The following is a 15,045-nucleotide window of genomic DNA, read 5'->3' on the forward strand; positions in this document are numbered from 1 at the left end:
GATAAGGTCCATTACATCGGGCGCAATTGTTGACCCGCAAAACCAAGGTCTGAAAGCCGACGTTTTTTTTTTCTGATTGCAATTTATAAACATTCAGATAGTCGATTCCACGTCATCGCCTATAATTGCTACAATTGCGCGTAACAACGTTTAGCCTGTATATCCTTGCATCGAGTGTGCGACAGCTAGCAAACTATTAGTATAAACTCCTCAATAATTTCATTTGGTGTGTTAGCGGGTTTGACAATCGGAAGCCCATGAAAGTGTGGAAACTGCACTTGTCTCACAGGGATTATTCATGTTTCTAAATACCCTCATCTTTTCGAGATGCTCTATCCGGCAACCTCCACGACCACTTGTAACGGGATCGTAAGTTGCCGTCATAGTAGGCATGGCAACTCGATACGAATTTGGATAAGAAGCATCAATGTTCTAAACCCCTGAATAAAACCACTAGTAATCATACTATCCCGCCAGTTAAAAAGAAATTCAGTTGAGGCCGTCGTGAAAGTCTGCAGCTAAACTAGGATCACCCGCTTCGATGGTGCGACCGCTGCCAAGGGAGTAGCCGACCAGGCGGCTTTCAAGCTTACGTAAATAGGTCGACAGAGAATTTGAACTCCAACAGTCCGGTAATTCGCCGGCTTCCTTGAGATGATGTCGGTGTGACTTGAACATGTACCCAAGTACCATAATGTGATAGTAGCCGACATATTGGAATCCCATCGCGTCCCACAGTCAGCGCCGCGTGGACGGCAATGATAGGATATCCCTTCCAACCGAGAAAAAAAGAAGAAAAAACCTCAATGACGATCTGGGCAAACGTGTTATACTGTTGATTGTGACACATGGCAACAAACCAATCCTTTACGTACCTACATATAACTGATCGACAGCAAAAACGCGGTGACGCGATCAGACTGTGGGAATAATCGTGGACCAAAGTAGTATTCAAGGCGACCTGCATTTGTTGCCTTATACTCCAACTGCCGTTGTTAGTTCTGAGTTGAATGTCGGGTCAGATACGATAGATACGATAGTTGGTGTAAGTAAGTAGCCGAGTGCAAGTCATTTTTGATTTTTGATTAATGTAAAAGAGACAATAGATACATCAGGTACAATTGTCAAGTACAATAGGCGTTGATGGTGTCATTAATTGTTAAATGGATTGATTTCGCTACTTCCCTATCTAGAGTAGATCTTCTCCGCAAAGCTAAATTCTCTAGTTGAAAATTTTAAATAGCGCGCCCTCCCGAAGTGAAAGAGTGGAAGCCACCACTCGGACCAATCTGGGGGAAATTTGATTCGATTTGATTTTTTTGATAGGGTAGAAATAAGTACCTAGGTATCCAGACCAAAAAAAATGGAAGCGACCCATTCGGGTTTAGTCAGGAACAGGAAACTAAAATCTGCAGGAACCGATACTACCAATCACGTATCATGCATCTGACATCGACCCTGGTCGGGTAGAAATTATGCAATCTTGATGTGGTATTTTTATGAATACCCGAGCGGACGTTGGATGGGAGGTGCAACGGTACAACGGTGAAATGTGTGTGAAGGCTTAGAAGTTCCTGAGGGAATAAGGTTTGCCTACTACTCAAAAATACTACCAAAGGAATAAGACAATGAGGCATTGTCAGATAAAAAAAAAAGATCTCATTAAAGGATTTTAAGTATAGTCTAAGTTACTAAGTATAGGCATTACCGACAATAACAAGAATAACATTACGCCCAGAACATCTCGAAGATGAAAGAACGATAGCTAATGAAAATTCCTACTTCTTTTGACAAGGGACGCATTAACTAAAGCAGCTCTGGGTTGGGGCAATTGCCACTTGGCCCTGTAAGGTACCCGAACCATCCCATATTCTTCTCTGGTGTCTCTGTGCGGTGCCAATGTACCTAAGTACCCTACGCACCTACACATGGAGTAATTTCCGTTGCCCTGTGCAATCGGAGGATGCAATCCGTAAGCGGCAGCAGTGAGACTCCGAATTGGTACAACACAACCTTCTATATATACCGATATAGGAAGTATCTAGGTAAGGTATACACGAGTATTATCGTGTATTCCCCTGATGTGTCTCTAATGTATTGGTTATCACGGGCTATACTTTTGTCCCCTTTGAATAGGGGAATTGAATTCTAAATTCTAACTGTTCGTGTCTAGACCTCCTTTTTACTCAGGAACGTAATAAAGACTCTTCTATAAGGGTTGTAAAGCCTTTGTAAAGTATACAAGTACCTACCTATATGTTGTCACTTAAAGTTTGTCCAGGTGTAGTCTTTTTTATATTAGATGAAAGCCTGAGCGGAGTAAGCGACTACACAATGGGAATAATAGAGATCGGCCGGTATTGCTGATTGGTTCAAATTGACGCCTCGTCGGTCCTAGAATCCCCAGGCGCCCCTACCCAGGCTGCCAGGTAACCTAGTCAGGTATCAAGGTACCAAAGTAGCCGACTAGTCAGGCCTAGTGCAAGAAATAATAGGTGCAACGCTAATTTCAACCCTGCCTTTGATTCCCCGTTCGCCATTTAGCTGGTTATTTGCGTGCAAGGGTACCACCCCAGAGCTTGATCGTGGCTTCCCACCCGCTTCCTCTCTCTGACCCTCTCTGACACATCCCCCCCCCAATAGCGACCCCATAGCGCTTTTTCCTCGCTCCTTCATTAAACCAACTTGATACCCTCACTCTCCTTCCTTTCACACTCATTTTTATTCCTCACATACACTCATTCTTCCACTCACAGGGCTTCGTTGGCAGAGTCCATCTCACGACATTACGAAGAAACAGTCATAACAGACCTTGAGTACCGAGTATTCAATCTTAACATTCTTTGCGCCACGCAAACTACATCGTCACCTTGATATTCATATCGATCTATCTACCTCACGAGACACGCGTTGAGCATATCGGGATCAAAAAAGAGATTAGGAAAAGAAGACTTAGAAAATTAGGAGAGAGCAATCAATTCCTATTACAGGCATTCCCTTCGAATATCGATCTTTGCGACAACATATATTGTCGCATATACTACTATAAACTTATCTACCTACCATACAACCTCGAATCTTAAGACAACGCGCATCAAGATGCAGATATCGTCCATTGTCGCGGTTGCGCTTCTGCCCCTGTTGGCAGTAGCAGAAACCTCTACTACCACATCGACCATGACGATGACCAAGTATATCACCATCTCGAAGGTCTCTACTTCAAGTGTATACAGCGCAAACTCGACTTCATTCTACGCGCCCACCGGCACTATCTCTTCTTCAGGCGTCCTCGCTCCGGTTACGACGACTGGTTCTGATGGCACACCTACGACTGTTGCGCCTACTGTCAGCCCTACCATTAACAACAGTGGTGTGGCTCTCGGTTCGGCGCACGTCGCACTCGCTGGGCTTGTTGGTGTAGCTGTCGCAGCGTTGATGTAAGGTTGCGCCGTTCTGCGCAACTTACAGCCGTTTAAACGGCAAATATAGTCGCGATGAGGAATTATACTCGTCGGGCATATTAAATACTTTCTCGATACGAACATTACCTACTTCATTTCTTTTGTCAAAAACCAGCCTTCTTTCGTTTTCAGCGCTGTCCGGTTACATTACATGCGACGATACGAATGATCTACGACATTACCATCGACAGACATCATCAATCATCTTTACCAACTTGAACCTCATCTCAAAATATTCTGGCATTTGCAAACCTCACACCTCGCAATTGCCCCTGAACGAAACATCATACTTATCCCAACCACAACCATTTCTCCCTCGACCTTTCTTCTGGTGTTGAGCGTTTGGTGTTTATTCATTTTTTCTTCACAATTCACCCTTAATGTCTCACTAAATCGGCAACGTACACATTTGATCAAATAACTCGTGTCGTACAGCTCACTAAGGGTGGCATTGGTTACGGTCGCCATCATAGTGCGCTCTCTTTTCCCAAGCAGATAACTTGCGAGCCCCCAAGGATCTGAATTTATCCTTCTTTCTTCGCATTCATTCTTAACGACATCATCCACTTCCGATACCCCGTCAGCCTTGGGGCTGGTTATTGTTCTGCAAGATCTGAAATATGCCTATCTGCCGTTCTTAGATGTGGGCTGGGAATAAGAGGGCCTGTTCGACATGAAGAGTACGTTGCTGGCTGGACTTCAATCTTCACTTCTCGAATACGAACCTCCAATTTTTTCTGCATTCTATCGCGGAGTTCGGTGATGAGCGACGAGATAGAACCCAACGAAGGCATCTTTCATACCCTTTGCGTTTTTTTATTCTTCATTATTTACTTTCATCTGCCTTCGTACCTGTGTTGAGATACCCCGTTGTTGATCTCTCGCCGAGCGAGGACGGTCTGAGGTTGAAATTTATGGAAGGGAAACAAACAAACCAAACTTTACCAACTTCATACCGAAAATTATCTGTCATGTAAGACTCATCTTTAGGGTGAGGCGTCTGCTGGTTTTTGACTGTTCATTTTATCAAAACCAAATTTATCTATCTGCTTTCAGCTTCTGCATTTAGTCGCTTCTGGATTTCCGTCCAACTGCTTGGAAACGGAAAAGGGAAGTCGACTGGCTTGGTACATTTGTGCGAAGGAGAAAATCATACATAAAAGCTAGCTCAATTGAGTTTTCGAAGTTCTGTAAATTCAGTGTTCAATAATTGTGATATGTATTATGAATGACATGCGAAAACGAAACCTGGAGTATTAACGAGCCTACCTAGTATGTCGGAGCTCAACTGAAGCCAGATACCCGTATTATCGCCCTGCCATGCCAGCTGGGCTCCTACAAGGCACTATCCTGGCCATTTAGAAAGGTTGAAAGCAAACATCACGCAAGCCTCATGATATCCACATTTCGGTGAAATATCCTATTAACAGCGCAAACACGATCCTACGCAGAATCCTAATGCTTCTATCTGGTGGCTGAGCTGCTGAGGGTACACAGCCTTGGGACCAGGCTTCTCCCTTTTAGCCAGTAGCCAATAATTTATTAACTATTTCCAAACACCGAAGGGATCTGTATGAGGGTATATACTCATTGGTGAAGATGGTAATTTTCTACTGCAATGGGGTTTGAATGATGATAATTCAAAGTGCTTACCCCGTGGAAGATGCTGTAAGTCAACTCCGGTGAATAACTCCGTATCTCTTCAACAACGTTTACTGTTTTACCGTAAATTACAGTTGTCCTTTCACTCATAAAAACCTTGGGGCCTTTATGTAAACTAGATTAGGTATGTTAGTCGAAGATTAAAATGTGAATTATTATGATGGATAACTCTAAACTCAATTTCGACGGTTATTCTTAAAGTTTCCGTTTCCTGATCAGTGAGTGACGCTGCAATTGATTGGCCTAATATCTATGGCGTAATAGAGCGTACCAACTGACAGCAGCTGGACCGTTATTAATAGTGGCCAAAACCTCCGGTTCTAACCGTTCCGGCTGCTTTGTAGCCAATAGCGGGGCGCCGAAAAAAAGTTGGGGGAATCTTAATTGTCAGCAATCCCTCCATCATCTCTAATCCTTACCTTCAATTTTATTACGAATAACCTCAATCCCATGGTCAATTCTTAATTGTTCAATAGTGAACAATTAACTGCCCACCATGGCGTCCCCTTCTATATCCCTTCACCGAATAAGCGCACCGGTCCGACGTGCTTTGACAAACACCTCTTTCACAACAACCCGGACCTACGCCACCATCCCAACAAGCGGTCCGGAACCACCAACGGGCAAGACAAACCGTCGGCCTACCTACTTCAAAGACACAACCATAGCCACCCTAGACGACTTTCTCCCCGGCTCCTCTCCACAATCCACCTCCTTATCCTCAACCGAAGCCTACCAACTGCGCACAGCCGAAGTCGGACCGGCCTCAAACCGACGCACCATAACCCGGTTGCCAGAATGGCTCAAGACGCCTATCCCAGCCGGAAACGACAACTACAAAAAAATAAAGCAAGACTTACGAGGGTTGGGCTTACACACGGTATGCGAGGAGGCGCGGTGTCCGAATATATCGGAATGCTGGGGGGGGAATAATAAAAACGCGGCGACGGCGACCATTATGCTTATGGGTGATACGTGTACCCGCGGCTGCCGCTTCTGCAGCGTGAAAACGAATCGTAAACCTCCTCCTCTCGATCCGCATGAACCCGAACATGTCGCGGAAGCACTTGCGAGGTGGGGGTTAGGGTACGTGGTCCTGACGAATGTCGATCGCGATGATTTGGCCGATGGGGGCGCGCATCATTTCGCGGAGACGATTCGCAGGATTAAGGCTAAGAAACCGGGACTGCTTGTTGAGGCGCTTACGGGGGATTTCGCCGGGGATATGGATATGGTGGAGGTTGTTGCGAATAGTGGACTCGATGTGTATGCGCATAATCTGGAGACGGTTGAGGGGCTTACACCGTATGTACGGGATCGGAGAGCGACGTTTAGATTGAGTTTGCGTGTGCTGGAGCATGTTAAGCAGGTCCGTGGTGATCAGGGTATTATCACGAAGACTAGTCTTATGCTTGGCCTTGGCGAGCAGGAGGACGAGGTCACAGATGCGTTGAGGGAGTTACGGAAGATTGGTGTGGATGTGGTAACGTTTGGTCAGTATATGCGACCCACGAAGCGCCATCTTAAGGTCGAGAAGTACGTTACTCCTGAGGAGTTCGAGATGTGGCGACAGCGCGCGCTCGATATGGGGTTCTTGTATGTGGCGAGTGGACCCCTAGTCCGAAGTAGCTACAAGGCAGGCGAGGACTTCATTGAGAATGTTCTCAAGAAGCGCGCTGGTGAGAAGGGAATAGCGAGGGGCGTCCAGGGGAAGTTGGGCGAGACGATCGCTATGGAGGGCGCGTTGAAGGGTGAAAGTGCGTAAGGTACTAGAAATATTCGTATGTTCAACATGCATATGTACATGTATACCTACCGACATAGTATATTATGGGCATCCGTTACTTCGATTACAAGTAATGGACGGCGTGGATATGGCGTATCTATTTAGATTGGGCGGTTCCCTCTCCTACGGTAGAGCGTAGGAGATATTTTGGTTGATATCATCATTGATATGATGCAATACTATAGAATCGGTCGCGTATGGTCTCTTCAACCAGACCAGGATGACCACATCATCAATCAAAATCAAAGACGATTTTCTATCAGTGAGATCTGCTTAAATGATATTACCACGCGTTTCCTTCAGAGCATCCCACAAATCCTCTGTCACCTTCAGCAATTCATCCGGCAACGGGCCCTTGCGCGCGAATTCGACTGTCTCGATGACTTGTGAGACTCGACTTGAACCTAAGACGACACCATCCCCTTCGTCAAGTGCTGAGTGATGCACAATCCAGCGGACAGCGACTTCGAGCGGCTTACTGATGCCCCTAGCTCTCGTTTCTGTGTCGAATTTCTTCACCGCGTCTTGTAAGTCTTGAGCGCCGAAAACGCGTTGCACTATGGTTAGACGAATTAGCAATACTTCCTTTTCACAATTATCCACTTCATATTTGGGAAGACCAAGCGAGGAGGTTTAGGCCTGCCTATTTACTTAAGATAAAAAGAAAAGAGAAGGAGAGTTTACATACTTGCACCACCAAGCGGGTTATCAGCGCCAAAGCGCGTACCCTCAGCTTTGCCATTAACGGCGTTTCCCGTCAGTAGGCCCGAGGCAAAGGAACGAAACGAGTTGAAACGAATCCCGTGCGCTCGGAGGAGCGGGAAGAGCTTTGTCTCCGCACCTCGTGATATCAGACTGTACTCGCCTTGGTAGCACACAGGTTTACGCAATCCGTGTTCTGAGCACAGCGCTAGGATCTTCTCGAGTGTGTCTACGGGTACGTTGGATACACCCCACTGGTAAGAGGTAAGTGAATGAGTCGTTTTAGATTCTGTAAGGGAGAATATGGGTTTGAGAGTAAAAGAAAAGGCTTACAGCTTTACAATGTCCTAATTCGATCTGCTCATTAAAAGCCCGGACCTGCTCCTCGAGTGGCGTTGATGGGTCCGCGCGGTGTATATGCAAGACATTAACACCCTCAGGCCTCTTCAACCTCTCTAAACTGCCCTCAATAGACTTCTGTATAGCCTCACGTGTTAAGTCCCCGCTTCCATCTGTCTTGGTGTCTGTGTACACCTTAGTGTCAACCTCGAACTCAGTGCTAATCTCCCTTGCCTCGCCGATTAGGGCTTCGGAACGGCCCGGGTTAAGAGGCGGGTATCGTGCTCCTGAGTCGAGACGGCGGATGCCGAGAGATCGCACCGTTTCGAGTGCGGTTTTAACCGAAGCCGCATCGCTGTATTCGGTTCGGTCCATGCCGAACCCGGCGGTGCCGAATATAAACTGCGGTGACATCATAGCGAATTATACCGGTATCAGTATAATCTCTCTGCCCGTATCCTCAAGTCTTCACTAACTTATTTATACCCAGTTGTTCAGACAAGAGATAGCCGGATTTTACGGAAGGCGAAAACCGAAAGTCCCAGGGGGGCTTTATAACCAACAATTGTTATATCCATCGTGCAATCCTTCCGTATAGACAATAAATTTTGTGCCATTTATGTGCAGTAGTGCGGTTATAGATGGTGATGCTGATTCAGTGTATAGCCGAGTTTAGACTCGGACGTCGGACTTCTTACACTGGCGGCGTAGGTGGCGTTGGCGTTTCTATAGGTTCTTCGGATTAATTTCAACACCGAGGTGAATAGCTTCGAGACCCATACGTTATCGTCATTGTATTTTGGCCATGTCGAAACTACACTTAAATCCAATGATATTCTTGCTCTTTGGAAGATAATAAGGACAAACTTTCGCATGTTTAGATGGGAGAACTGAAGGTGTGATGCGTTTGTCAAGGACAATGTAGGCCCTCGTGACGTTATGGTGGCGTTCTAGGCAGGCCTTTTAGCATCAGCCGCAGCTGAACAATTCCCTCAACTCGTCTAAATTGTACGCAAAGAATTTCAAAATAAGCCTGGAAGAATAAATGACGGTAACCTACTTCTGAATAGCGTCGATATGGCTAAGGCGAAATGGCTATATCACTTCCCTATACTTAAGGCGGGTAGGCCTCGGGCCTGCCCGTCGAGCGACAGGTCGTGCATACTGCATACCGAAAGAATCAAACGTATATAGACCTGTAGAGTATCAACTAGTACACAGAATAGCCAAATGATGGCGAGCTCCTCGGATCCAGCCATCTCGATGGTGGGAACTCGCCCCGAGTATTGGGCAATGGAGTATCTCGATCACAAAATCGGCCACGGGCTCTTTGAGGTACAGCCCGACCGTCGTGTTCAACCCCTTCCTGGCCCAACCGAGAGTCCGGAACTCCCCACCGAAGAATGCGCTATCTGCCACCGCCCACGCGACGGACACTTCACAGGCGTAGTCGGGGACCTCAAAAGTGGTATGAGCCGAGGGTGTCGTCTCTGCGACGCTCTGCACCAGATTATCGTAGCCATCACGCGCGAGCCATACCAAGTATCGCACCCCTTTCGGTTAGAAATACGTCGAGATTCCCCAGCGATATTGGATATATGTGTAGCGACCGTGATGGTTGGGGAGGTCTATGAACCCGTGTTCGCAAAGTATCAGGTTTACTTTCAAACTAGTTAGTACCATCCTCCCCAATCTATTTATCTTCTTGGGGATATCTTGGGATTGGAAGTTGATTAGAGGAGAGGAGAGACGATGCTGTAGAGTAATTGAGCAGATGCTTATTTGTGTGATGATCTCATAGACGCCACCCGCCGCCCCCAGTCCCTTTCCGCATTCGATAGTATCGGATTCGGCTCACCCGTCGCTAGCACCGCCCATTCGATAAAATGTATGTCATTCGCCAAAGCAGCACTCGACCAATGTATTCAAAAACACCACGACTGTGGCCAGTCCGATACCAATCCCATCCTACCAACCCGTGTCCTCGACCTAGGCGAAAACGACTCCTCTATCAAACTCCTCGAACCAGCACCAGGCACCCGAGCACAATACGTAGCACTAAGCCACTGCTGGGGAGCCAACGCCAAACGTCTCGAGACCAAACAAGCACGCCTCGAGGATTTCAAGTCCTCAATACCATGGCCCGACCTACCTCCCACCTTCCAAGACGCCGTAACTGTGACGCGGTGTCTTGGGATACGGTACCTATGGATCGACTCACTATGCATCATTCAAGACAGCGCTTCAGATTGGGAAATCGAGTCCTCGCGAATGGCGGCCGTATACCGCGATGCCAGCGTCACCGTCGCAGCTGTCTCGTCATCTTCCTCGGACGAACATTTTCTCAAGCCGCGGAATAAAGTGTATCAGGAACAGCTTCTACTCCTAGGGCTCTCGCGCACAGAGCAGCAACTCTCGGCTGAGGAGCTAGGTATTGTTGCGCCAGATGTCAATACCGAGCCCATTTTTGCACTAGGAATTCGGCCACTTGCCGTCCACACGACGTCCGGTCCCTTGAGCGATCGGGCGTGGACGTTCCAGGAAGAAAAGCTATCGAGCCGGATCTTGCGTTTCTCTGAGACGGAATTGAGTTTTGAGTGTCGTCGAGGTATTGCGTGTGAATGTGATATGCACGGCGCTGCCTATAATAATTCCCTTGAACCACCACAACTTCCACCACTTCACGGGTTAGCTGCTGCAATCAATAATACCACAGGTTCAGAAGGTAACTCGGCAGACAGGCTTCACCAGTTACCACCCCATTTAGACCCATTCCTAGCCTGGCAAAACCGCGTCTCCGAGTATTCACAGCGTAACATAACATTCGCATCCGACAAACTACCCGCCCTAGCTGGTTTAGCCACAATATGTCACGCAATCACCAAATCAACATACCTAGCCGGCCTATGGCGAGATCACTTCGTCCTCGACCTTCTATGGCACCCTGCTGGTCATAGAAGCCTTGACCCGGAGCAAAGCGATCGCTATATCAACTGCGACACCGCAAAATGGAAGCCCGGTCTATCCATCCCCTCCGAAAACCTCCCCGATGCTCCCGACCTAGGAGTCTGCTACACCAAGAAACTCACCAAAATCGCCGCCCATACCAATCTCCTAGCCCTCGACATCCCCTCCGCCTTACCCTCAAAGTCGAAACTGAAAACCCGGGTTCCGATCGGATTCGTAAAAGACTACCGCGCGCCGACGTTCTCCTGGGTATCCATCGACTGCCCGATCGCCTTCCGCTCCCCTCCTTTACAAACCGATATCATAATCGAAACCGAAGTCATCGACGCACAATGTACAATCAACGGTCTAAACCCGTTCGGTCGGGTCTCCGACGGGTATGCTTTGCTCAAAGGGCCACTGGTCGAAGTCCGAATATCCACGCGCCCGTTACGGCGGAACTATGGGTCGTATATCCTCAAGCGATGCGATGCTGCTGTTTCGTTCACACCTGATTTACCTCTCGCCCTTGATTCTCTCGAAGCACCTAATTCATCTGATTCAAGGGGAACAGGTTCAAGAGATAGAGTTAGGAGAGCCACAGCAGCAGATGGCGTACGACCCGCGTTCCGCGATGTACCTGTATGGTGTCTAAGCCTTCTGCGATCGAAGGACGGTTTGGTGCGTGAGGTTATGGTTCTAGGACTTTCGAGTCGGGTTCCGGGAGCTTACGAGAGGTTGGGTTTGATTGATACTTCGGCGCCGAGGACGTTAGAAAGTTTGAATTGTTGGTTTGAGTCGGAAGAGGAGATAAGTTTGACGGAGGTGAAGTGTGTCTAAGCCGTAGTCTTGTGGTATTTACTTGTTACTTCGTTCGAAATCTTTACCTATTTTGCCAAGTGAGGGTAGTTTACGGTCCAGATGGGTTGGCTCATCAACCGCGGCACAGGTTAAGCACTGTTCATCAGGAAGACTGTCTTATTTGGCTTCTTCCATTGCACAACGGCACATCATACTTTGAAATCAATATATAGTTAAATTTTTATAAATATCATTTATATTCAATTCGATGGGATATCGTAAATCGTAAATCTATAACGCTCTAATGCTTTTCATGATCATCATTGTTTGTCGTAAGGAGAATCATCCCTCATAATGTACACTTCGCCGGTCAAGATAGCGCAACCTACAACCATAGCAATGGTGATGATTGGAAGGTTCACGCGGGCGAAGTCGAGTCTTCGGACACGGATATGTTTTCTTGCTAAGATATCGCGCCATAAGAGACCGGCTAAAGATGCGCTAAATGCAGTGCTAAATGCGCCGTAATTGACTCCGAGCGCCATGCTTCAGTATATGTTAGTTATCGACTATAACGTAATAACATAATAAAACCAACGAATAAAAATCATAGGTGTATAAATATGAACACGGTGAAGAACCGATGAAACAATATGAATATTTCGTGGGGTAAGCACGTACCTATAAACCGTTGCCCAAAATGTTCGGTTAGAGATTGGTGTACCATTCACCAGATGGATCTTCTGCCACGCCTGAATGACGCGGGACAAGAGGATGGTGGTACCGATATTCGTACCCGCAAACTAAGTTAGATCTCAAGGTCAGCGAATCAGCTTTACAATTTAAGGGGCAAGGGTAATTTACATTGCAGAGTATCACAGAGAGGAAGCCCATGCCACCGATGCTACCTACTGTGCCTGTCTTGTTTACCCAATGATCCCAACCATAAGCAAAAACTGGCACCCAGCCTTTGGTAACCAACGCTTGCACCAGGACAAACATTGAGAAGGCAAAGGGAACAAGCGCGAAAGGTAGGTGACCAATGACTGCTGCTGCAGTCGGGAATGTTTCTTGCGCCCACCTGTAACGGTTCTTGACTATGAATACAAGCGTCGGTTTACCATCTTTTGTTAGGTCACGATCAATCTGTTTCTCGATGTCGGTCTCTTGGTCGGATGACGCTTGACTCTTCTCTTCTGGAGCACTAGATGGTGTGATATTTCCTTCTGACGACTTGGGCGCATTTGTGGGATGTGATTCCTGTTTCTCGTTGAGAGTGCTGATACCGCTAGTTGAAGGGCGAGTATCTTGGCCATTAACCCCACTAACGATACCGGTCTCATTATTAGAATTGATATCCCGGGTATGATCATCTATCATGAGGGGTTCGGATACGGTTGCCTGTTCTTGAGCTATTGCAAGTTGCCTCAATTCCTCTTCTCGTGCTTCTCGAGCTCGTTCAACCTCTTTTCGGCCGGCAAGAGCAATTCTACGAGTTTCCTCGCGATGAATCCACCCGAATGTTACATCCCAACAGAACATGACGAATGCAGCTGGGACAGTGACATAGAATACAGGATATTGCCCAGTATTCCGACTTGCAGCATTAAGCACAAGAAGCGTAATAAGCGTTGCGGCCATAATAAGAGCCCCGAAGCCTGCACCACCCTTGTCTAGAAATGGGTTCATGATCTCCTCGAGAGACAATTGCTTGCTTTGCTCTCCATTTGCCGGGTCGTTCTCCTCTTCTTCGGCATTTCCTCGCGCGTTGGGAATGTTAGGATTGACGGGTTTCTTGGCCTTCGCTTCCTCTGAAAGTTCATGCATCTGAATGGAGAGCGGGATGAGAGACTCGTCTGCGAAGACAATGTAGAGTAGGAAGGGGAAGAGGACAATTGCCGTAACAATTACAGGAACTATCATGTTGGCAGTGTAGATGATGAACTTGATACCAAAGGCGCCCGACAACACAAGGTTGGTAGGGTTAGAGGATACAAGGATGGCTGAAGCGATATTTGCCACGGCGAATTGGGCGAAAATCCATGCCCTAGGATGTATAATGTTGGAGCTGACCCGCGTCATGTATGCGAGGAAAGCCGTCCCAGACAAGATGATGGGATCATTCCCGATGAAGCTACCCAAGGCAAAGAAGAAGGCGTACAGATAGAAGAAGAGCCGGTGGCCAAACTTCCCTCCCCTTTGAAGTACTTTGAATGCAAGATATCGGATGAGGCCAGAAGCGTCTATCGATATAGCAATGTACGATAGTGTGATGAAGAAAGCCATAATATCAATAGGAGAGATATTGTTGGCACCAATGGTGCCGCCGTATACTTCATCTCGACCAATCGCTAGAATGGCCAGCAAAAACAGGTCTGCTATCAGAGGAGCAGTTACGAAGTTCATGGGAAATTCGAGTCGTACAAAGTACTTATTTCCGCTGCCCCCCTCACCGCTTTGGGCATCGGTAGAGCCTGGTTCATACAGGGAAGCATCTTGCCGTGGCCCTATGACCCGTAGGGCGCTTAGACCATCCAATATGGCGTTTTTAAATGGCCTAGGGATGTAGAATGGGATATGAAAAGGGAAGAGGACAACAATGTCTGCAATTGGAAGTTAATTGGGTAAAAACCCCCAATATTCTGGGTGAGAGTCATGTTACACTTACTGGTGAGAACGAAGACGATAAGGGTCACAATTGATCGCCATTCGCGGATGATGTCCGTATTTAGTTCGATATCAATATCCCCGAGGACTTCGGACATTTTGATACTCCTCTTTTCTTCGTGCCAATTGGGTTTTATGAGTGAATTTCGAGATTCTCGAGGAGGGAGGCTTTAAGAAGGTATATCGCGACATCAACGAGGATCATTGCTATCTAGAAAGTAGAGATTCTCCTCCATAGGTATAGTTTATCTAAAGAAAAAAAAAAAAAAAAAAGCAATATCTTCAAATGTCTTCAGACAATTAAGATCAACGACGCGTACATCTCGTGATTAACAATGTAAGTGAAGAGAAACGGTGAGAGTGCAGCGTTTGACTTAGATGTCTTCGTTTCTTCGTGGGGTGGGGTTTCTGACGGTACCCAAGATATCGTTGGATGCCAGAGTAAGGCTGAGATAGGCCAAGAGACGGCAGACGAGATGAACCCCAACACATGCATCTGCAGTCTCAATGGTTATTTAATAGACGCATTGTTTCTGATTAAAATGAATAAGGCGTATTTTTTAAGCTAAAAATGAAAGAGGGAATTAAAACAATCCTAATCACTTATGGAAGCTACAGCTGACTACCTAACCCATACATATCTGGCGTAGTACATTAAGTTTGTAAGGTTCCGATTCAAGT

The 15,045-nt window shown here is 46.9% G+C and overlaps 5 protein-coding genes across 5 annotated transcripts; 3 read left to right on the forward strand and 2 right to left on the reverse strand.

Annotated features, from left to right (window-relative positions):
* Window positions 1-2,909: 2,909 nt before the first annotated feature.
* Window positions 2,910-3,562, forward strand: F4822DRAFT_114601 (uncharacterized protein). The gene has a single exon (XM_051452516.1). The coding sequence runs from the start codon at window positions 3,100-3,102 to the stop codon at window positions 3,439-3,441; it is 342 nt and encodes a 113-aa protein (XP_051317834.1). The 5' UTR covers window positions 2,910-3,099; the 3' UTR covers window positions 3,442-3,562.
* A 1,747-nt stretch (window positions 3,563-5,309) lies between these two features.
* F4822DRAFT_114651 (Lipoate synthase) lies at window positions 5,310-7,035 on the forward strand. Its single transcript, XM_051452517.1, has one exon. The coding sequence runs from the start codon at window positions 5,620-5,622 to the stop codon at window positions 6,886-6,888; it is 1,269 nt and encodes a 422-aa protein (XP_051317835.1). The 5' UTR covers window positions 5,310-5,619; the 3' UTR covers window positions 6,889-7,035.
* Window positions 7,036-7,182: 147 nt separating this feature from the next.
* Window positions 7,183-8,364, reverse strand: F4822DRAFT_425280 (putative oxidoreductase; the record flags this gene model as incomplete). The annotated part of the gene is made up of 3 exons (XM_051460306.1): window positions 7,183-7,466; window positions 7,598-7,865; window positions 7,945-8,364. 3 exons carry the CDS (start codon window positions 8,362-8,364, stop codon window positions 7,183-7,185), a joined length of 972 nt encoding a protein of 323 aa, XP_051317836.1.
* A 639-nt stretch (window positions 8,365-9,003) lies between these two features.
* Window positions 9,004-11,877, forward strand: F4822DRAFT_114655 (heterokaryon incompatibility protein-domain-containing protein). The gene is made up of 2 exons (XM_051452518.1): window positions 9,004-9,622; window positions 9,752-11,877. The coding sequence occupies exons 1-2, from the start codon at window positions 9,181-9,183 to the stop codon at window positions 11,734-11,736; spliced, it is 2,427 nt and encodes an 808-aa protein (XP_051317837.1). The 5' UTR covers window positions 9,004-9,180; the 3' UTR covers window positions 11,737-11,877.
* Window positions 11,878-11,930: 53 nt separating this feature from the next.
* Window positions 11,931-15,043, reverse strand: F4822DRAFT_389529 (uncharacterized protein). The gene is made up of 4 exons (XM_051456970.1): window positions 14,366-15,043; window positions 12,562-14,300; window positions 12,379-12,500; window positions 11,931-12,243 (listed from the first exon to the last, which is right to left on the reverse strand). Exons 1-4 carry the CDS (start codon window positions 14,460-14,462, stop codon window positions 12,018-12,020), a joined length of 2,184 nt encoding a protein of 727 aa, XP_051317838.1. The 5' UTR covers window positions 14,463-15,043; the 3' UTR covers window positions 11,931-12,017.
* Between the last annotated feature and the right edge of the window lie 2 nt (window positions 15,044-15,045).

Source organism: Hypoxylon trugodes, assembly GCF_022578975.1.
Source record: "Hypoxylon trugodes strain CBS 135444 unplaced genomic scaffold F4822scaffold_2, whole genome shotgun sequence".
Classification (NCBI taxonomy): domain Eukaryota; kingdom Fungi; phylum Ascomycota; class Sordariomycetes; order Xylariales; family Hypoxylaceae; genus Hypoxylon; species Hypoxylon trugodes.

Bases quoted from the DNA above. Each gene is read 5' to 3' on its own strand.
- F4822DRAFT_114655 (XM_051452518.1), top strand. From the start codon at position 9,181: ATGATGGCGAGCTCCTCGGATCCAGCCATCTCGATGGTGGGAACTCGC. The intron at 9,623-9,751 runs GTTAGTACCATC...ATGATCTCATAG, and splicing joins TCAGGTTTACTTTCAAACTA to ACGCCACCCGCCGCCCCCAG.
- F4822DRAFT_114651 (XM_051452517.1), top strand. From the start codon at position 5,620: ATGGCGTCCCCTTCTATATCCCTTCACCGAATAAGCGCACCGGTCCGA.
- F4822DRAFT_114601 (XM_051452516.1), top strand. From the start codon at position 3,100: ATGCAGATATCGTCCATTGTCGCGGTTGCGCTTCTGCCCCTGTTGGCA.
- F4822DRAFT_389529 (XM_051456970.1), bottom strand. From the start codon at position 14,462: ATGTCCGAAGTCCTCGGGGATATTGATATCGAACTAAATACGGACATC. The intron at 14,301-14,365 runs GTAAGTGTAACA...TTCCAATTGCAG, and splicing joins TATCGTCTTCGTTCTCACCA to ACATTGTTGTCCTCTTCCCT. The intron at 12,244-12,378 runs GTACGTGCTTAC...CATATACTGAAG, and splicing joins TTTTGGGCAACGGTTTATAG to CATGGCGCTCGGAGTCAATT.